Source organism: Thunnus thynnus, chromosome 15 (genome assembly GCF_963924715.1).
Source record: "Thunnus thynnus chromosome 15, fThuThy2.1, whole genome shotgun sequence".
Lineage (NCBI taxonomy): Eukaryota > Metazoa > Chordata > Actinopteri > Scombriformes > Scombridae > Thunnus > Thunnus thynnus.
In genome coordinates, this window is record NC_089531.1 from 15,839,005 (window position 1) to 15,862,820 (window position 23,816).

The 23,816-nt window shown below is 42.3% G+C and overlaps 1 protein-coding gene across 1 annotated transcript in view; it reads left to right on the plus strand.

Moving 5' to 3' along the window:
• Positions 1-9,543: 9,543 nt before the first annotated feature.
• The window catches only part of jarid2b (jumonji and AT-rich interaction domain containing 2b), a 108,123-nt gene continuing 93,850 nt past the window's right edge, over positions 9,544-23,816 (plus strand). The window contains exon 1 of the mRNA XM_067612860.1: positions 9,544-10,092. Within this exon, the coding sequence (XP_067468961.1) occupies positions 10,048-10,092 (45 nt within the window). The 5' untranslated portion in view covers positions 9,544-10,047. The remainder of the gene's footprint in view (positions 10,093-23,816) is intronic.

The window sequence follows — 23,816 nt, forward strand, 5'->3', positions numbered from 1 at the left end:
TTAGCACATGTAAGCAATAACTTCATAGTCGCGCATTTTTCACCAAATTCAACAACCGCCACGTGTGAGCTACTGCTATGTGAATGAATGATATCCCATGGAGAAGATAGCACTTAGGGATGACGAGCTTGAATTCAGCATACAAAAAAAAACACCTTTATCCCACACGTACCCTCTTTAAAAAAGCTATAGTTATTCACTTAGTTCAAGTACAATTATGTGTCTTTCAATTGCAAATCACACCAGAGCTGCGAATCCGAATAGACAATCAAGCAAGGTCGCTTCCAAAAACACACGCCTCGTGTGAAGCCAACTCCAGCCTATTAGGGAAGGGACATATGTAGCTAAATTACACCGTGCACCCAGGGGATATGCAAATGTGCAGGACCTCCCGCATGACTTACCTTCTTTTTTATCATGCAAACCATGTTGGCGTGATAAGCCTGGTATGAAAAAGCACAGGGAAATTGGCTAACTGTGTGCATGTGAATGCCTCCCTTTTGTGAGGAGGTTATCAAATGCTTTCCTAATAATAAACACTCAAACTTTGGTAATGACAAAAGGATTAATTAGATTCTTCTGACAACAGCAGCAGGATTAGAATACCTGGGAGAGGTGGTGAAAATGTTTGAATATCCAACTTATTGTTTAGTTTAGTGCCACATGTGATGTGTAGGAATAGCAATTGCTCTGCTGTTACTAAGAAAAATGAAAAAAAAAGTCATAGTTTTCATAATTATTATCCTGTCTTTAGCTGTTGTTTACCTAAGACATTCGTTACTAATTTCAAAGATTTTTTTTTTCTGCACAGAAGTGGCTACTCATGCACTTTGAATTACATCTCTGCTTTTAATGGGGCTATTGGTGCAAGGGCTTCTTTGAATAATTAGATATTGATTTTTATTGATTTGCCATAATTGCAGGGATAAAGGGGAAACACAGAAGTAGCTGCTTTTCCTTACTGGCTTTTACCTTTCTCATTTTCTTTCTCTCCACTAGCTCTCTTAAATAGCGTCTATTTTCAACATCTTTATCCTAACTCAAACCATCTCTCTTTCTTTCATTCTCGCTCATTTCTCCTGCAAGCTCACACCCTCTCTTCTCGCTCCCTCTCAGACCACCCAGACAGTCGTCCCTGTGAGCTCCAGCTGTTCCCCTGCTGTGGCTGGAGTTTGTGTTACTTTGTTTCCGCATGGCTAAGGTTGAGGCAGCCCCCACCGTGACCCAGCCAACCCAATTGCTTTCTCTCTTTGCTCCGTTCTTCCCCATGTCCTTTTCCTCTCTCTGCTCATGGCCTCAAAGAATCGGAGAGGGATGGCTTTTGTGTCCAGTGCAGGTGTCCCGGGTGGGTGAAAAGGAGCGCAGAGGCTGTGGCTGCCTACCATCGTGGGGAGGGGGGGGGGGTTATTCAGCCTGGGATCCCCCACCTGTGGCAGGTCTTGACCCACATGAGTCAGCCAGTCACTCCTGGGCTATAGAACCTTTGTAGCTGAACGCTATTACTCTCTGTGTGGCTAGATACACACAAGGGACCTGGCAACGCTACAACGCTGCTTGTTCCTCATGAGTGATTCATGCTTAGCTACTCATCCACGCCGTACTCCTGTCCGGACTGGTTGATGTGAGAAAGGGGAACAAGAATGATGTCAAACTGAATGTTGAAACTGGACTTGCAATGGAATAGATGAGTAAATATAGACAGCAAAAAGATTGCACATGAATGAGGGCCACATGGTGACATTATTACATTTCAAGATGTTGGATATGTGAAAGAAAACAATTTTTTGAACATTTTAAATATTCTTTACAGAGATGGCTGCAATAATTTCATTTTGTTGAAAAAATTTGAACAGCTTGTTATTCTTAATCAAATGCTTGTCCTATCATGGGAAACGTTTCTGGCTGTAGTAACATAACCAAGGGACGTAAGGGGTTTTTACAACAACGAATGAATAAGATCTTTGAAGTATCAAATGAAGAAAGAAAATGCTAAAGACTGCCTTTATGTGAGCTGACCACTAAGGATAATATTTAAGCATTTTTTTTCAAAGAACATTAACTATTCCATTTTAACATTTGAAGTCTGCAGTTTAACAAGGTAGACTTTGCTGGGGTTGGGGTTGCCAGGTGAGCTTGGGGAGATCTTCCTCATTAGTGAAACACAACAACAACCTCGGGGGCAGGAATGAGGGCAAGTCATCCCTTGGCTCTGATCTTCAGACAGTTTTGCATTTAGCTTCCAGATGGGTCAACTTAAGGCACAGTGAAGAGCGTACTGATCCCTGTCATGTGCCCTGAGGACAACTTCACCCTGGAGCCTGAGGGCGTGGATATTCCTCCTGTTGATCCTGCCCTACCACACCACAGCCACCGTAGCTCAGGAAGTGAGATATTCAATGTGTGAATTGAATGAGAGAGAACGACTGCCAAAGGGGTTTCGTGTTTTTATCTTTCAAATCTAACTTGTTGTTAAGGTTCAACCAAGCCTCTGTCTCATCCTCACTGTTGTGCTTATATTTAACAAACCTGATATGAGTCTACGCCGCTGGTGCCTGTTTTGTTTCGGCATGGGATTTCTCATGCTGAAGGTGTCCAATTATCCATGGTAGTAGAGTGGGGACTCTCAAGTCCCTTCAGAAGGGGAGGTGTGTGTGTATATGTGTGTGTGTGTGTGTGTGTCGGAGGGGTTGTAGAGAAATAAATTGTGTTTGTGATCTCAACGAGTCCCTGCACAGTGGAAGGGGAGCAGTGGGTGTGAGGTGGGGGTGTCTGTGAAGAAGGTTAACCTCACTTTAATGAGAATACTTATAAGATTCAAATTTCAGTGGAGTAATTCAGAGCCACCATGACCCCCAGTCTGTCTACCATCATCAACTCCAAGGTATGCCCATAACACTGCAAAAATTCACATTATAGAAACAAGCAAGATATTCTGTAATTTAAGGAATTCGCTAGTATTTAGCAAAAATCTGCCAGTGAGTTACAATTGAAATCAGCATAAAAATTCAGCTTCAAAATACTATCTGACCTTAAAACTACAAGAAAAAGCCTGAATGCTCTGCTTCATTGAAGAAAAAAACTATAAATAAAAGTTAAAGGAACTTTATACCTTCATACCATTGTTTAGTTTCTTTTTAATAGCTTAAACTTAAAAACTACAAAGGTCTAAAGAAGGTCTAAAGAAAAAATAAACCTTAAAGAGTTCCTCTGTGTCACTAGAAGAAGTAACATGAGCAGAGATTGGCGCGCTGTCTTCGTCTATTCTTTAAAACTCATGAAACAAATCAATTTTGTAATAGAATTGATGGTTGAAATAGTGAGCTAAAAATAGTCAATAACAGACAAAATTACTATTTTTTTTGTTGCACTCATCCTTAATGCTTTATGTAATGTTAATCTTTAACAGACATTTAAGAGACAGTCCCTTGTAACTAGTTAAAATTAACCAAAAGATAAAATTGCTAATCAAGGCAATTGTGGCTTGATTTATTAAGTGAGTCATATTCTTGCGTAGTCAGCAGTCAAAAACATTCAAAACAAGCACAACTTAATTTCAAACTTAAACATACTCAGCTCATGTACTTACATTGTTTTTGCGGTGTAAAACATCATTTTCACCCTCTTTTCCTTCCTTCTCTTCCTCTCTTTCTTTTAAATGCAGTATTCAATATCCCTGGTATTCGTATTACTTAGCATTTAACAGGCAGCATGAAAAAAGAGAATTGTATAAGCCATGATTTTACTGCTTCCTTACCTACCCAACCCCCCAGCCACAATGTGGCTCGCTTGTTGCTGTCCCGTAGTATCATGCTCAGTTCCCCCACATACCTCCCTACACCTCTTATTGAACAATAAACATCATTTTATGAACCCTGCAGACAATAAGTACAGAAGACTAAAGGACTGCTGTACACTATTCCAGGGAGCAAATGGCATTCTTATTCATTTGAGATCTTTATTGTATTCCTCTGCCGTGTTTACATTTATAGGAACATTTGGACTTCCAAGAACTTTTGGCTGCAGGATTATAAACTACTTTTATTCTAGCTGTTGAAGCAATTCTGGCAAGCTAACTAACATCTCCCTGAACACAGTGATAGATTATTAAGGATTTGAACTACTTGATTCAGTGCCAGAATGAAACAATTGGTGTTTAAAGATTGAGTAAGTTCAAGGGAACTAAGAAGAGATGAAAACATCAGGCCATTGTCCACCTAAACCCAAAGGAAGCTTCTTCTAAACTGAGAAGTGGTGGTTGCCTTAAAAAACACAAACCCTTTTAATTACCGGCACACAAAACATTAGGTGACATGGCTCAGTATTTTCCTTTTTCTATTTCAATGCATCTTCTTTTATTTTCAGCAGATGTGATTACAATCGCTTGATTTTTCCCCTTCTTTTGAAGGAAACTCCTTTGGGTTTATTTCCACAGTGTGCAATATTTAACCATTCAATCTTTCAACATTAATTTGGGATTCTTTGCCCCTAAACCCCCCCGCACCCGCTCCCTCCCCCCATCCATGCTGCCCAGTAAATCAACACCCACCCACCCACCCTCCCTCCATCACACACACACACACACACACACACACCCTGACTCCCCCTCTTCTTGGCTATCGGACATCAATCTAGCCAGCACCGTCTGCTAAGCCTCACTGGGCAATTAACCACATTGAGAGTGAAAGCTCTAATCAATCCCTGGCCTTCTCCATCACACACATATAGACACACATAAACACACACACACACACACACACACACACACTCTTAAATCCGTTCCTGTAAATATGTCTGCCATCTATACGAGAACAGAGCAGTCCAAACTGCACTTTCGAAACCTCCTGTCCCTTCAAGGACACAAACACAAAAACACTTACATGCATAAATAATTAATAAAAATAGATCAGTTATCTAAATCTTGCATTTCACCAATATTTCACAAACATCACTCAATCATCTTGTAACATGCACATGTCATTAACACACTGAAGTTGGCTACAGTGTCAGGTTTACGTCTGCAAAGTTACACAGAAACTCTTCCAATATAAACAGGGAAAATGGTTCTGTAAGGAGGAAGATTCTGATTTTGTCTGAGCAGATAAACAGTTCTCATTCCTTCAATTGCTTTGCCAAGTTTTGCTGATCTGCACAAGCGGAAATCAGGCTAAAAATGTGACCCTGCAACCCTTTTTGCCTGTACATGGTGTGGGCTAAATGTGAACTGTGAGGAGGGCTGCTGTGAAGTTCAGGCATCCCTCCACAGCTTGTCTCATTGATTCATGTGGGCCTAAATGTCAGCACCAGCAGGGCAGAAGACTTGGTAAACCCCCCTGAGAGTGCAAGATGATGGGGGCTAAAGGCAGTGTGTTCCATAGGCTCGTCTCAAAATAGCCTGCTTGACTCTGACGCTGTCAAAGGACAAGACATCATTGATTAGAGGGCAAAAAGAATAATAAGTCCATAGATTAAGGTACTGTAAAGCTCTTGTTTTTTTTCTGATACATAAACTTTCCATAGATTTACCTGAAAATAAGGATTACAGGATTAACTACGTAAATGTGCATAGGACAAGCAATCATTTTTATACACAATAAACGTGAATATGATCAGCATATATTTAAATCACACACCATTATCCCTTCTCTAAATCCTCACACTGTATAATATTTGGATTCCTGCTGATCCTTCAATATTTCTTTTGTATTCTGTTTACGTATCACATACGTGACTTAATGGGGGGCTACATAAATATCATGTCATCCGCAAGCCTCGCTTAGAATTATTGACCCGTCAGCTATTGATTTGGTGTCTTTGTTCATGCATTCATGGGTAAGTTCAGTGCTTTGATCATTTGGCGGGTTATGCTAAATCTACATCAAACACAGAAGAGGAATCGATAGCTCTTCCTCGTTACATGAATGATAATGAAATCAGCATGATTGCACGGATACTGGTGATTGATTGGAGTCGAGCTTTTAGGGGTTCGGGGAGATGCTGAATCTGCTTCCAACATACCTGTACACTGGTTTGCCCCGACAGTGGAAAGACATGCAGGTAAAGTGACCTGGAAACACAAAATTGCTTGTAGTTATGAATGTGATCTTAAATGTATGTGTTACTGTTTGGCCTGTGATATAGGTTACTGTTGATCTAACCAGGCCTGGTTCTACATGGGTGTTTGAGGGAGCTAGGCACCCTCAGACTAATGAAGAAACACCCTGAGATGAAATAGTAAAACTTTTGAAAAGCACTCACCAAATTTCATATGACAGGACTATATTGTTTGCTACATCACGTTGTAATGCTCTCAACTCTGAGTGATGCAATGTTTGTCTTAAGTGTTAAAGTAAGGCCTCATGCTGAAATTTGCCTGAACAGTCCAAACCAATCCGGTTCACCACCTGACTTGCCCCCCTGCTCTGGAACCCAAACAACAGCTGGTGCTGCTGGATGACTTGTTGAACAAAGAACCCACGCAGGTATGCCCTCACATATACTCAGGCCTATAGGCGAATGATTGTGGGCGCTCAAGTGGAAATACAGACATACCTAGTTTGAGAAATGTATATAACCTTTATTTATATATATTTTATATGCCTTGGAGACAAGGCAGCAACTGTGTCTTTTTTGTAATACTACACACACACACACACACACACACACACACATCACTACACTTAACTACCTCCGGGGTTCATAAAGACCAACCGTCCCACACAGTATATTAGAGTAATGATACAGCTAGCCCACTTCTAGTGAGGGGGATGAGGACACCCAGTCAGCTAAAAGTCATAGCGGAGTGGATAACACAAAAGTATACATTTTACTTGAACAAATATACACAATCATGATACAGATACATACGCATTTTCTCAAAAATGTTGGTGTAAATTCGAGAGACTGGAGGGATAATCTGAACAATGTAGATCTTTGGCTTGACATCTTCATGCACTGGGGTAAAATTAAATTCATTATCATAATCTGATTATGAATGTATTTACTAGATGATGAGCCCAGTGAGCAAATGTGAAAGAATTATTGTTTTAAACATCGACTTTCTGCTCTGTTCACCTACAGCTAAAAACTTTCCATGTCCTCAGCTGGGGTTCTTTTAAGTACATCATTTTATAAAATGTTAAGGCGATTTCATACTTTCCGCATCGGTGTGGCCGCAAGGGTCCGTGCTACATAAATGTTGTCATCTGCCCATGTCCATGAGCGTCAGACTGTACGCATAGCAAACACGTCAACTGTGCATGTGCTAGAAAAGGAAACAGGAATGCCTGTCACGTCTACTGTATTCCTATCCTAATTAAAGGACCAGCGTGTAGGATTTAGTGGCATCTTGCAGTGAGGTTGCAGACTGCAACCAACTGAAAACCCCTCCCATCACCCTCCCCTTCCAAGCATCTAGGAGAACCAATAGGGGCTGCGAAAAACGCAAAAGGCCCTCTCAAGAGCCATTGTGTGGTTGCAACATGCAACATGGTGGCCTCTGTGGAAGGGGACCCACTTCTTATGTTGATATGAAGGGCTCATTCTAAGGTAACAACAACACAACAATTCTTATTTTCAGGTGATTATACACTAATTGAAACATACTTATGAATATTCTATTGCATTTCTGCCAAGTCTATCCACCTGATGTCATTAAATTCTACACACTGGACCTTTAATCTGTTGCTTTTCTTTTTTGACTTTTTCTTGTTGTTCAGCAACATACAGGAACTCCTCAGCTACATTCAGACAGAAAACAGGCCTGTGTAAAATAATACAAGGGGCTGGGTTGGTGTTGGCATGTTGTTTGAAGTGCCAATGAGACAATGAAATACAATCCAGTAGGTCTGGCTGGAGTAACAGATTATTGCATTTAAGAGCTTAGCAAAAAAACACTGCACAGTAGTTTGTAACATACTCACAGAGTGGATTTTACAACGCTGCAACCCTGACCTTGTTTACATTTGGTTTTAAAATGAGTCTTGGGCAATCGGATCACAAGTGGACAGCCCTAATTACAAGTGTAAACAACCACCAAGTTGCATCGTGATCCCATCACTCAAACCACTTCCCAAGGTGGTCTGGAATGCATTTGACCACACATCTTTTGTAGTGTAAACGCTAATGCGTCCTTATGCATCCCCAACAAGGATGTAACAGGAAAACATGTCATCAATGCAGGACGTGGTGGTTATTTTGGTGACCGCACGCCAATGCCAAATGACTTTGTCCTGCCAATCTCAACCATTGGAATAGTCCGTACATGTATATTAGTTCTTGAACCATTTTTGTTTTCTTAGCAAGCCTGTGTGAAACAAATCTGGCACTTGTCTAGACAGACTGACATAATGGTTTTCTGCGGGGCCCTATTACATTCTAGCGGAAGTGATGTGGGCTGAATGCCAGTGGTCAGCTGGACACCTTCGAGACACATGATAGACACAGGTGTGAATGGTGATGTCTCTCGGCTGTCCACCTATGTTTGGATCACCGAAACACATTTTAAAACCAAGTGTAAACAGCCTCCCTGTTTACTAGCAGGCACATGTGGAACATATCTGTGTCCGCGCACCTCCAAAAAAGTATGAATGGAACCATGTGCGCGCACGCATGACTACACCTATCCATGGAAAGCATGAATTGGCCTTAAAGCCGATGTTATACTTTCCATGTCCGTGAGTATGCGAGGGTTCACCTGACGTAAATTTCGTCACCAGAGTGTTTATGCGTATGCTCTGTGCAGACTTCCCCGTGTACCTCAAGTTGGTCCGCACGCCCACAACGCTACAATCAATGTATGCCGATCTACTGCGCATATGTGGAACACATCCTCCAAGCGGCCTCCAAGAAAGTAGCACAAACAACACTAATAAGCACCCATGGTGTCCACGGCTATCCATATATGTGTCCACTTGGGAGTATATTCGGGGCTTAACTCTGTGGGCTAAGGTTTAACCACATGGTTTGTGACTGTGGGGGTGGTGTGGAGAATGGGGGTCAGGAATTGTCATTTACATAAACATTTAGGAACCCCTACCATTTCTTGCCCCCTACTTCTTCTGAGAATTCTTCATTTAGCTTGCATGGCATGTGACTGTTTTTGCCTTACAAAAAGTAAAACTACCACAGATACCATTAATATGTCAATGATGTGATTGTTCCCCAAAAGAATATCATAGGGAATAAAATTGTCACTTACCATTGAGTATAGGCCATAGAACCATTATCCCCATAAGTATATTATGAAAACACAGGATTTAAAATACTACCAGCATAGGGGAACTATAAACTTACTTGTGACCACCCATGTCTCCAAACATGAAGCCTCAAAATTGATACTATAGAAGTTAAAACGCACTATTTAGTGTAAGATCGCTATAAACTGTCTATTACAATGATCACAAAGGCGCTATAAGTCCATAAATTAATTAGATATAGGAATATTTGCTAGTGTTTTGCGTCTAGGGTTGTCTCAGTGGGATTTTAAAGTTGCCGCTGAATGGTGCGGGATGTGATAGGCTGATTCAGGGGAAGAAAGGAGCTGCTCTCAGTCAGTAGATCAGTGCCGCTGGAGAGCTCTCTCGTCGATCGCAGGCTCCAGCAAAAAAAGACGTGACAACTAACGTTTTATTTTAATTTTATTTATTCATTTCTCATCGTATCTTCACCTCTAGCAAGATGTGACTTGTGATCCTCACCTCAAGTATATTCATGTATTTGAAAAGAGCCGGGAGTGAGTGCGCAGAGACTAGAAGCCGAGCTGTTCTGGCGAATGGAACTTATTGTTGTGCATTTGTTTTGACTATGTTATCCCCAAGTGAGTTTGGGTTCAGTCCGTCTCTGTTCGTCGTCGACCCTTGAATTTTGGGATTTATATCCGACTAGTTTAAGGGGAAACACCGAAGGAGGATTCTGCAAAGCCAGCAAGCTTTTCCTACAGAGCCGGGGATTTAAATCGTCATTTGGTGGTGCTCCGGGAGAGGCGAGAGTCAAAGAAAGAAATTCATGTGGCCATTCTCTCTATAGCCAAACATTTTTGGGGATTGCATAATGAGCAAGGAAAGACCTAAGAGGAATATCATTCAAAAGAAATATGTAAGTAAAAACACCTCTTTGCCTAAATTGCTCACAAATGCTATCGCTGTATTCAAGTTTACCTTGCTCGCCTCGATGAAAATAAACTTTCATCACGGACTGTAAAGCTCACCATCACGCAGCTTGTCTACTATTTGGGTCAGATATGCTTTAAAAGGCAACGGCTACAAGTTACCTCAACGTGTTAGCAATTACATGTTTTATTTAAAGAGACAGCAATGTTTATTCAATGTCTGTGTTGCAGCGTTTGTTCGACATCAGACATGTTTTAAGCTATTTGAACATTGGGTGCTTAGGGGGGTTGTTTCGCGCATTTTGACTCGTGGTGGGGGTTGAATAGTGTGTCTTGACTATATGACAAAGCTATGTAAAGGTTTTAAATTAAAGGACTTGGCTTAATGTGCTCAGAAAAGGCTTTTGTTCGCTCCTAATTTCTTCCTATTCAGAGCCGTGAAGACGAGCCTGTCGGCCATGGCTCAGCTATTTCGGCTTCCATTTCGTCCCATGCTGAGCATTTTTTTTTATCTCCACTCTTACCTTGAGAATATACATGTAAAACCAATCTCACGCTGAGGCTAATGTATAGAGTTTATATTAAACATAGCGGTGTGTCTGTCGGTGTTGTATTATTGCTGTAGGGCTGACAAGACCGACCTGTTTCGCGGACTGTTGTGGCTCTTTAATTTTCTCCATAAAGAGTGAGGGAGAGCAGGAGGAAAGGGGGTCATGCAATTCAGCATTTTCGTTCAATTTCCACCACTTGAAACGGTGTGGAAGGAGGGGGGGACACCCTCGGGGTTGTTGTTATGCGGCTGTCTTTGCTACAGTCTTTACTTTATATGTTTAGTCCGATTGGCTTCCAGACATTTTGCAGGTATCCGTGTGACCTCTGTGAGCGAGCAGATATTGCAGCAACCCGCTGAGGGATAACTCCATTTTTGCGATACTACGGGGGGGAGAGAGGATTAGCTTACAAGCGTTTGGATGTCGTCCTCAGCTACCGAATTCACATTAAACTGCACATTACGTGGTCGATGTGGCTGAGCAGTGTTTTCTGAATGGCCCAGTCTTTTTTTAAAGAGGATGTGTGCAGTCGCATTGCAGAGGTTCATGTATGAAGCGATACCAAGAAGCAACCATTTTCTTTCTGCAAGTAACACTGGTGAATTTATAGGGAAGGGGCTGTAAAATATACTAGTTCAGCCTCGTCTGGACTTAAATTGTAGCTTTAGGTTAGTTTTGGGCCTGATAAACATCCCCTTACGTGAATGAAACAAACACTTTCAATCTCGCAAAGTGTGAATGGCTCGACTAAGTTAGCGTGTATCGTTTTTCATGAAGGCTGCACGCCGGGCCTCTGTGTCTGGGTCTTTAAAGTTTGTTGCACTTCTTTGATGCATTTACAGATAGTTGCTGTGAATTATCGTCACGCGCGTAATGGACACAATGTCGCGTTTTAATTGCACGAGGCATATCATGTCTGCTAATGCTGTGAAGCTGAAGTCAGCACAGCTAACCGCCCCCCACCCTCGTCCAAACAACATGTGGAGTGTCTTCCAGAGTGATCCCACTGGAATCAGAGAAATGTCTTTTCTGTTTCCTGGGCATGAATAGTGAATTCAATACTTTTCACGTGCACACAATGAAAGGATAAGTCTGAGTAATTCTGATAAGAGGAGCCTGAATTAAATTGCTCTCAAACTTATTTCACTTTTTCTAGTATCCACGTGGTTTCTGCCTCATGATAACTGTTCATGTCCTGGTAAAAGTATGAACAAATAGATATGACAATTAGAAACACCCATTCCAGAAGAGCATATCATTGAGCTTTACATTTTCCACTTTTTAAATGGTTTCTATGGTCCCTTCCACTGTTCACTGTATTCTGATTGGGGGGAAAACAGGATGTCATTTTTACACAGCTGTATGTCTTCTTTTGGGCAACATACATTTTTGTTGCTTTTCAATACGTCATTGCTAGTGACACAATTTGTTGGAAAGTATTTATTGGAAAGTAGGACAAATGTGATTCATCCAAAAGAAAAAAATGACTGAAAAACTGAACTTTTACAACTGGCATGATCTTTTCTTATATGGTACATTGCAGCCCAATCTCCTGAGAATAACATTTGCACTACATGTATTCAGGAGTAGCGATTTATATCCCATAGTCTTCTTTGTCATAGTCAGTGCTGACTTTTGAAATATTCAGCCATCACAGTAGTTTTTCTCTGACCATGACTAAGTCGTTTTAGTTACACGAACCATACCTTCATTGAAATGTGTTTAAAATGTGGGTTGTATATTGCAAACAAAACAAAGCTTTTGATCTCATCAAGTTGTCTGTAAGTCTCCCTCTGAATTGAGGAAACAGGATATGCCATAGCAATTATGACTAACTAAAACAAAAGTCCCCATTTAAAATTTAGCCAGACTACGACGGCCAACATTGTCACACTCTAAAATTGGATAGGCTTTTTTTTTTTATTTGGTCTATTCATAACTTGGTTGTATAATTAGAACTGGAGCTGGAGTGTCAGGGCTGGGGAAATAGTGTGTATGCGTGCCTGAATGCAGGATGCATGCTTCTGTCCTGTGTGTGTGTTTGTGTGTGTGTGTGCGCATGTGTGTCACATCTGTCATTTGTTTTCGGCAGCTGCAGTTGATGCTTTAAGTCTGGCCCAGACCAAATAAGGCTCAGAAACGTGCATTTCTACAACAACCTGGAGGGATCCAGATCCCCAAGCCCCCCTCCAGGCTTTGAGACAGGACTCTTGGCCCTACTGATTCCCCCCACCCATCCACCCACCCACCCCCTTAATTAGCGTAAGACAATTATACATGCTTGGCTTAACCATTTCCCCTGAAACATGAGTGTGAGTTGTTACCCCTCCACCCCCACCCACTGCACCCAACAAACACCTAGTATCTGCGAATGATATTAAAATACATCATAAAATGATGATAAAAGGAGAATGAGTCCTTAATAAAAGCAAACAAGGCAAGGCAATTACCATTTTCTACAAGGATTGATAGGCGACAATGTGAACAGAACCAAAAAGAAAAGCCAAATTTCCCTGTCGGGTCGTTTTTTCAAAGATGCTTTGCCAGTAATGTCAAGTCGAGTGACAGTGGAGGTGCAAGTAAGCAAGCACTTTTTCTCTCTGTGCTCCCATTAAAATCATTAAAAATGTATTTTTGTCAGTTTATTTTTAAATTTGTTTGTGCCTTTAAAGCCAGTGGTTGAGGGCTAGGTGCTGTGTAATGACTGAGGTAGCAAGCATTAATGTGCGGCAGTGTTGTTCTGTCTAACGAAACATGACACACACTGCGCGCGTGTATGAGTGTGTGTGTGTGTGTGTGTGTGTGTGTCTTTGTGAATGCACGTAAGTGAGAATAGTAGGAGAGCACGGCAGAGCGCAGCTCAGTGCAGTCAGGGCCATTTTGTGCAGAGTCGGCTCTTCCTGTAGGCCCCAGCTGGGGCTAGGCCTCTGATTCAAAGGTTGTGTGTGAGTGTGCGTGTTTGTGTGCACGCATGGTGTGTGTGGGACAAGCACAGCTGCTGCAGGGGTCTTTACAAATGTAAAGAGGCTGTCAGTGTTTGTTTCATCAGGCGCACAACTGATGAGGGCCAAGTTGAAAATCCATTGCACTGTGAGTGTGTGCGTTGAGCGTGTACAAAAAGAGGAAACAAAAATAGAGAGCGGGGACAGAATGGGGAGTGCAAAGGCACAGACTGTCCCCCTCCTCTGCTCCTTTTCCTCTCTTTATCTCCCTCTCTCCCTGTCTCTCTGTCTCACTCTCTCGTTCTTGGGCTGTCCAAATGAAATGTGGGCCTCATGTAGGAGCATGAAGAGAGGGTCACAGGGTTGTTTTTTCACCGTGCCTGAGCCTCAATGCGCTTCATTTAACCTTATGTTTCAATGCAAATTCTTCTTTCATAAGCTCCCTTCTCCTCACGTGTGCAACATGGCAGGGTTCACTTTGCAACCTCTTCGTTACTATGGCTACCAGGGCAAATCAAAGTGCACAGTGGCAAAAGCCACGTTACTGCCTGTTTATTTGATGACGTTCTCTATGGTGACATTCCACATGGCACCTGCGAAAGGCTCTATGTTAAAAGATGAAAGTGTTTTCAATAGCTTCATATTCATTTTGTGACAGTCATTTGAGTTGTTCCCCAGGACAGTTCTTCCATAAAAGTATACCTAAGCATGCTCTGCAAAGTGATGAGTGATTCACGTTTTATTTAAAAGTAACATCACCCTGCTGTATTTATGTTAATTCAGCATTGGGGAAAAATCAAAGCAGAGCTACTTTGATTATGTTGCCAAACTGTATCAATGGCAGAAAAGTAACTGCCAAGAATATAAAAAGCCCTCATGAAGAATTGCCAGCAATTTACACACAATGGAAAATAACTGAAACAGCTCAGAAGTTTGTATGTCACTCACAATGAAGAGAGAAAATGCGCACAATGTGCACTAAAATTTAAGAATAGGAAAACATAACCATATGTGTTCTGGATCCTAATTTCTCTTTATGTCTTGGTGACAATTGAATTTGTAGTGTAATGAAATTTGTCAGGTAACTGACGATTTCCAGGCCTCTGTTCACGTGTCCCCTCTCAACAGTTGTGTGTTGAAGCAGTGAGGAAGCAGTCCTTCCCACGTTGCAGGCCCAGCCTCACATCACTTTGGCCGCGCCTCTCTTGCAGGGCCTGCTGACTCGACAAAGACTGCCAGAAAAATTTGTAGGAGTGAAGTTAGCAAGTCCAGCCTCTTTTAATTCAGCCTTATTTATTTATGTATTTATTAAGTTTGTGCTGAAATGAGGAGAAGGGGGCGATTTTTTATTTTTTTTTTCCCCCCTCCTTAGATGAAGTCTGCTTTGCCAACCAGAGAGTTTTCTGTATGGTTACGAGCGCTCTGTGAGCTGCCTGCTTCAATTTGGACCGTCGATGGATGTTCAGCGGCCAAATGCATCAACACTCAGCTCTTTCCTCCGATATAAATACAGACTCCGTCTCTGTCTCCCTCTTCTTGTCTTTTTTGCAACATTATGTCATACACACGGCACAAACTCCTGTTATGCAATATGACCTTTTCTCTTATCAGCTGTTGGCATTGAGCACTCTGGTTCTGCTGGCACCGTCACACACACACACATGTACAGGCAAAGGTCTTTAGGTGTACAGCTGCAGTCAGTAGGTGAGATAAACCGGTTTTAAGGCCAATCTTGCAAGGTGTCTTGTGGATATCAGCGGTGTGGGCTATTTACAGGAGTAATGACATAAAACAAGGCGTGACTGTCTTTGTTGTACCGTATGTGTGTGTTTCTGTTAGGAGTGCGTAGGCGTGTGTAGGTGTGTTTTACGGCATATGTTCCAATAGTTGAACACAAGGCATGGTTGGAAATAGTGCAGTTGTGGACAGCCAATGCAGACGGGGATGTGTGTGTGTGTGTGTGTGTGTGTGTGTGTGTGTGTGTGTGTGTGTGTGTGTGTGTGTGTGTGTGTGTGTGTGTGTGTGTCACGTACACCACAAGCGTTCCCTCCGTGCACTTCTTCATTCTGCCTAGTGATTTATATCCTCCTGCTCCTATGGGTTTGGACGGAGATGGGGGAGCGAGACAGCTGGTCAGTCCCTGAGAGGCTGTGTGTGTGTGTGTGTGTGTGTGTGTGTGTGTGTGTGTGTGTGTGTGTGTGTGTGTGTGTGTGAACACTGAACACACATGCTCACTCGTGTGTGTGTGTGCATGTGAATGAGTGAGTGGTTGCCACAGCTTATCCGTTCAGGATCCCTATGAAGCTGAATCAACACTTTAGCCTTTAGCTTTGTCTTTGGTTTGGCCTTGCAGGCTTTATGGGGGCCCATGAAGGACATTCAGCAAAAGTAGAGTGCAAAGAACAATTGAGTTTTTTTTTTATTTACCATATCTCTCTGCAAGCATTGTCAAATATATATCTTTAGGGGGGGGGGGGGGGACACACACAATCTGACAATTCTTCAGATGCCTTTGTTTCTAGTTAGAGTTTCAGCTTAGCCCTGGGCTCGTCTTTAAGCTCTCTAAAGCTGAAATAGGAGGCATTAGGTTGTTTTTCATCCATTTTTGAGAATCACCAAGCTATTGTAGCTTAGTCTGGCATTAGCTTTTAATGACCATTATGTACATCTCTCAGACAACCTCTTGACCAATCTCCGCTCAACCTCTCCCCGCTCTTCATCTCAGCTACATCAGTTTAATAAACACTCCTTACATTTTCATCCTGTGGTCAATCCCATCTGATCCCCTATTGTGACACCGTCGTCTTTACACATCCAGTGAATTAAGCCTCGAGGGATGAAGCAACAGAGCAGAGGCTCAGTCTGTATCGATCCTCCATTACTCCCTCTCTTTCTGCCAGGAATACCACAGTTTCACTGTCAAACATATGCCAATAAGACTCTGTAGGCAACATCATAAAACGTCTTGACTGTGATTCTAAGATTAGGAAATCCTGAAGCTTTCTAACGTCAGTCGTCTATGTGCTGACTTGTCATATTTTCCACGAAGATAGCTGCAGCACAGTGTCATCAGATTTCAGTCCCGGAATCCTTTTCAGTTTTACCATGCAGTGTACATTCATAACTGCTCTTATTATGCGTTACAGTCTCACAAGCTTCCACCAAGTGCAGTAATCTATGAATCATTCTTTTTATGATGGAGAAGTTTGTTTCTTCCTGCCAACAAGCCACTGGCCACTCTATTCAGGTCCTCTTTGGCGCAGCGTTGCCTTGGCCGATGAATCGCTCTCATTTAATCTCTCATGAGGGTATTTTCCAGTGATAACTTTTTTTTTTTAAATATTTGACTGTCATTATCTCTCTTTTTTTTTACGGCAGTCATTTGGGGCTCTCCAAAATACATGGCTAGTTGTGGAACGGCGACCTCCCTTCCGTTAAAGAGCTCTCCAATACAACCCTTTTCACCAAGCATTTGGCCCTTTTGCGAGGGAGGCCTTAATTCAGGATGGCAGCACCCCCACCCCCTCTCCTCCCCACTTCCCCCCCAAAACAGGGGAGTAATGAGCCAGTGGAGCAAAGTGGCTGGGTGACCACTGTTGCTGCCTAATCTCTACTTTTCAGCCCTCACTGAATGATAAAAAAAAAAAAAATGTAGAAGATGTGGTGAAGGTGGCGTGGTGTAAAAAGGTTTTACACAAAGTGTATTGATTCTGGGCAGAATAGTAGTTTGAGATTTTGTGGCTTTCGACTGATTTAGAGGAAAATGACTGGTTACAAAAAAAGGTGTTAACTGCATCTGGCCCTCACTCGTACCAATTACGCCTTCCAAACTGTGTCTGGAGGACTGGACAAGAGCATGTTTTATTGCTGAAACATGGTTGGGGGAAGGGCTTGTGTTGCTGCTGAGCTGTCGGATGTGCTGGTTCCCTTGTCAGCCCACATGTGAGAAAACAGGAGGAGTGAGGAGGTGGTGGTGGTGGGTGGTTGGGGGCTGCAAGAGGCAGAATAAACGGTTTATTTGATTCGCAGGTCAATATATACACATTCTGTTTGCGTCTATCCAACACCACCATACTCCAACCGCCATGAGAAACACATTACTCCCCCTACTCTTCCTCCCCCCCCACCCCCCCCCCCCCCATTTTGTCTTGTAATAGAATACTGAGTGGATTTTTTTTTTCCTCCGTTCCACTCTATCTCTCTCACCTCCTCCCTCTCAGCTCATTCGCTCTATTACTCAGCACAGCTACAAAGAGGAGAGAGGCGTCCGGAGCTTTCTGTGGGATAGCGCTGTAGAGGGAGGACGGAAACGGGAGTATTTTTTTTGCGAAATTGCCTCGCAGTCGCAGGGGAGGAGCCTGCGCACAATCGGCAGGATCTGTTCCCCTCATCGTCGCTCTCGGTTTTTAATTTGACTTAGTACGTGTGTTTGCATTTGATAATCATTTACTTGAAAGATCAGACTGCTTAGCAACATGATTATGTTGTTGGTGATTTTGCAGCGGCATTTTGCATTCTTCCACCCGTTTTGTTTTGATTCGGTCTACCAAAGGAAACTTTGGAATCCTCTCCAGTTTGATCTTACACAGCTGTGTGAATTAACCCCCTCTATGACCCCCACCCCCCCACTCCCCGACCCACCCCCCCACCCCAGCCAGACACACATACCCTAACATACTAACATGTATGCACACGCATAATCTGGCCCTCTGGGGATGTCATTTTGCACTTCCTGTAATGCCTTTGCAAAAATTTAATTGAAAGAGCTGTTAACACATTTTCAGTGTTTAATGTCTATTTTTGTTGTTACCAAACCATTTTATTTATTAATTGTTTATTTTGTCACAATACTCTGCACAAATGGTTGCTCATTTTAATCTTGTTATGTGAAGCACTATAGGGGTTTCCCTGGGGTTGCTCTTATTATGGGGTTTATCTTATTCCTATAAATGAAAAAGCAGCATAAAACAGTATGAACTGACAAGAGTCAGTACAGGAATATTGATTTTTCTTTTCTTTTTTGCCTATTGATTTTTTTTTTTTTTTTTTTTTTAGCAATAGGTGCTTTCAAAGTTTTTCCACCGAGAAAAGCAGAGTGTGAGTCAAAGGTATTGTTCCCCCTGTTTTTAACCTCTCCTCAATAGTCGAGGGCTTTTACAATTCTCCTGGCTGCATGATTTCCTCCAGGCCTCACAGCAGGGAGCTAGAGTGCATGGTACACTGAGGGAAGGGCGCCAGAGTCTGGGCTGAATGTCTGGCCGGCCTCCCCTGGCCCTGGATCAAACATCACAAGGCCTCGGGGGGAGAGGGCTAGCCCTGGAAATCACAACCTGTGATTGTCAAGGAGAAGAAATCCAAGAGGATAGAAATAATCAAATTAGGCACCATCTCAAGTGGAATATCCACAGCAATGGCAGTAAAGACCCACTGATCTTTGTCGCGATGAATCTCTAAGACAAAATACAGCTCACGAGAAAGTAAATGCACCGGGTGACGCAAACCTCCGCTGTTTTTAGATTGAATTGTTCTAGAATGTGGATAGGAAATGTGGTAACCACTGGTTGAATCCATGCCTGACTGTCACAGACGCGAGTTCACTTTCACACATTTGAAATGAGTAATGCAGGTGTTGGTTAGCACTTAAGAGAAAATCGAAACAAACTCTGTGTAAATATAATCTATAAGCCAACTAGCAGGAAGTTACCATGGTGACCCCCCCCAACCCCCACCACCACCACTACCACTACCACCACCAAAAGCTTTACTCTCTTCACCGTGTGTGCAAATGATTGGGGGGAACTTATACCTCCCACCCCAGGTTTCTATAGAAACTGACACGCCGACAAGGTGCCTTAGCCAGTCAGACATCTCATGCTTTTTGTTTCAAAGCTAGAGCTCACGAGGGTGTGGACCTATAGATGAAGAGTAAAGTTAGATTGTTGTGGGAGCATCTGGTTCCTGGCTGCATTCTGGGGAAGTTACTTGATCTGTCTCGCAATCATGTGAGTCAGAGAAATCAAGTGTGTAACCGTAAAACTGAGAAAATGTAGCTGAGAAGGGAAATTTTTTTTGTACAAAAGTTGATCCGCTGTTTGCATGTTTTCTTTTTTTTCAGATTTTAAAATAGAAATGAGCACATTTATTTTTATTTCTTAGCATGTTGTCTCTATATGTAAGATAAAGCTGATTCAGTAAAGGAAAATAAATAGAGAGCCATGGCAGAGAATAGAAAATGTGCATTACCACTAACACTTTTCCCTATTTAGCCATTTTGTCTTGTTTGTATAAAACAACTTTTGTGGAATCTATTCAGTAAATTACTATAGTCATAAGAAACTGTTTTATAATGTTGGCCCATTTCCTGACAGTAGATAAGTTATTTTACCATTATTGACAGTCATTTTCATTTTGAACAAACACCCCCACCATTCAGTCACTGAAATCAAGAGTGGAATTTCATATTACTCATACAGTCATTCAGTCATTTCTGACAGTTGTTTTCGAAATCTGGTTTTAATTCCTGACTCTTGTGCTGAGATAGAGAAGTGATACGTGAATTCATTATATGTCACATTTGTGTACAGAATGAAACCTAAATCAACAAAAAACACACTAACAAATGTGACAATAGAATTGTGCAGTAGCAGGTATAGACCACTCGCTCACCAAAAGTAGTGGTTTTCATTATAATGATTAAACCTTGTGACGTGTTCCTTGTGGTTCTTAATGCCTGTAATGCAGTAGCTGTGTTTATAACAGCAGCTGTGACTTGCATCTTTGTGTGGCACAAAGTTGTGAGTCAGAACATCTTGAGCATGTTAGTCGGTACCAACAATATGAACTAAATAAAAGTAAAAGGTCAGTTTACTGTGTATCACACAATAACATTTCCTCACTTGCTCTTAGCGATATTAAGCTGTGCAGACAGTTTCTCTTTTATCTGCTGAGGTGTCATTGGGACGACGTCCTTCTATAAAAGAAACGGTGCCAAGAAAATTTGTACACAACGATTCGGTGCATTATCCAGAATAACAGTGACATGCTTTCTGCAAGGACACATTGCTGTAGAGTTTTTCTAATGTAATGTTTCAGCACTTTGAACATTTTTTTTTTTTTAAAAAGTGTATTGAAGTGGCAACAGACATTTTTGAGGCAGTCATCTCAAAACCAAGGTGCATAAAACCAAAACTGTCCACATAGCTAGATACCACTAAGGGTGAGTGAGAGTATATGTTGTTTATGGGTTGATCTGAGTTCATGAACCAAACTGCTGAACCCACGACATAAAAGACTGCATCAGAGCGATAAGCCATCTATGTCGTTCAAACGGTAAATAATTGTCTCTACTCTTGAAATCCCCCCTCCATAATATTCATAACAGGTTAGAAAAAATTAGTTGTGTATGAAATTACAAGTCTTCTGGGAAAAACCAGCAACATTTAGTACTGGCCACAACCAGGGTGGGTTGCATTTCTGATACTGAGCCCAGAGGTTTGACTCAGAGGTTTATCGTATTGTGTGAGAAACCACTGATAAATGATATAGAACTTTGACAGCAGAGTGTGGGAAACTTGAAATCTCAACACAATCTCTTTGGTTTGTTAAGAGACATTATCAATGGATTTATTTGAAAGGCTGAGTCAGAGGTATATCCAGTAATATAGTTATCTGATCCATAGATGACTTAACAGTTAACTGACTTGATAAGACATCGAAATATCATCTCATTCACAAACCAACTGCTCAACCCATGCAGCATTGAGGTTGATATTTTTTTTGAGCTCCGTCTTTCTTCTCTCACTTGGACCTAAATTCATTTATTTCGCTTCCCATCCAGGCTCCCTTTGAGGTCAATTACCAGCGATAGAGTCTGCAATAAGCGTGTGGGCGCCTTTCTCTCTCTTCTGTAGGTTACAGCTACACTGACGCCATCTAATTGCCCCTCATGCATCACCTCCATTCCTCATCTCCACTGTACCAACGCCATTATTCACCTTTTTCCCCACTCTTTCCTGTTCTGTGGCTTTTGCACAGAATCTTTCCTTTACCTTCCCTCACTGCTCCCTCTTTTCTTGCCATCTTTCACCTCCTCTCTCTCTCTCTGTCAGTCTCACCCCCCCCCCCCCTTTATCCGGGCCCCTTAGGCCTAGGAGACTTTGCCTTTATGTGTGATACAGTGAGTGGAGCAAGGGGGTGGGGTGAGGTGCGAGGGTTTTGTCCCAAGCTGCGAGGTGAAAATCATTTCTTAATTGCCTCTTGTCTTTATCGTGCCAGCGGTTGTGCCAGGGAATGGACTCCCGGGCCTTCACTACAAGTCCCTGAGCAGAGGAACTCCCCTGCCTAAGCCCTGGCTTTGTTTCGTAACGTTCTCTGGCTACAGTGTAATCTGCAGTCATACAGCAACACACACACACAGACACACAAACAGAGGCTTTAAAAAGGCTTAAGATGTTGGACACAGCAGAATACAGAGAAAATAGGCTTTCGATGTAGCACTATGAGGTCTAGGTGAGTTGTTAAGAACAGCTGGGCTGCTTTTTAAATTGAGGGCACTTTAGTGTGGAGCACAGACATTGGTTTGGTAGACTAATATTTAGTTTGAGCTGTTGTTGTATTTTTACGCTTTTTAATTTTTAACATATGTGGTATATCATACTTTGCACGTGGGAATTATGAAGTGTATGAATTTGATATCAGCATGAATCTAGTTCATGTTAAATAAAACACTCTGTGGCTCTCACCACAACTTCTTGCAGCAGGCCTAACTCTAGTGTCTGCAGGTCTATTTTGTAAGATGATATCACTCATAGCTTTCTAGGGTGATTTCCTCTGTGTGAACCACTGCAATCAGCTTTTAAATCTAGTTTAGTCTGTTAAACTTACGTTGGTAAAACTAGATTAAAATATAAATATCTCTCTGGCCAGAGCTCATGGAAATTGCATGCAAACATTTTGCTTTAGTTGATAGCTGATCTTTCTTTTTAGTTACATATGATATAGATCTGCTGAATGTCCGTTCAACACATCTGACTCGTTTATTTGAGGCACATCACAGTTTATTTCTGGTCTTTGTGGTTCAGAACCTGATGTGCAACAGTCTGCAGGAACTCACATGTTATTTAACCATTGGTAAAATAAAATTGAAGCCTCATCCCCAATCAAAGCACAGTAGATTCTGACATGTTGGAATGGAAGGTTGTGAAGCCAGTTCGGACAATGAGCACTGACCATTGAGACAGATCAAACCCGTGTCCCTGTGACGCTCTGAAAGGGGTTTTGGGAGATCGTGGTCAGGCCCTGTTGCTGCCTTTCCTGTCAACTGTCAGTGGAGGGCTGCGGTGGCTTCCATTAACCACCACACTAACTGGTAATCTTATCTCCCTGACAATCTGCATTAAGCTCAGCCTGCTGCCGGGTTAACCCTTTCCAGGCCACAATGCGGACATAGTTTTTCTTTCGTCCCCAGTGGTGCAATACTGCACGCTCAGAGGAAGTCGTCTGGGTTTTAAGTTTGGCTCGTAGAAAGGGCCCAAACAGAGTTTGACTGACGGGTCATATTCTGCACAGGATCAGTCTGTCAAAGCTGCTTGGACATAGAAGAAGCTTATCTCTCTCTTGCCTACTCCTTCTGTCAACTCATAAAGAGGATGTATATGTTTTGGGCAGGGCTACTCGCAAGTCGCTTGACTCTGCTCGCTCTGTAGCGCAGTCAGGAGACAAATAGCCAAATACGTTTGCGGCCACTGATGATCTCCATAAAATCTGTCTCCCCACTCGCCCCCTCCCTCTGTCTGTTTCACTCCCACTCCCCTTTAATTTCACTCGGCTGCAATATCCTACCTAGACCCTGATTGTTGTTTTCTGAGAGCTGGAGCGATGTTGTTGTAACATAATCATTTAGTCTCCCTCCCGTGGTTCTGGCAAGCTGCACGCTGAAATCTATCCACTGCTCATTTTTATGGGGAATGAATTTGTTGTAGCTACTGCGACTGCTGCTGGCTCGCCTTTACGCTGTATTTACCAGTGTAGATGGATATCTCCCCCTGCAAAACATTTGAGAGATGACACATGTTATATACACATTTAATATACCCCAGAGGTCATGCTTGTGAATTTGATTAGCGCAGCTGAAATATGACGGTTGTGATATCGAGTGACTTGGCCTATATTGAATTTTTAATCTCGATGTCGACTCCGGCTCGCAAGACATGCCATTTC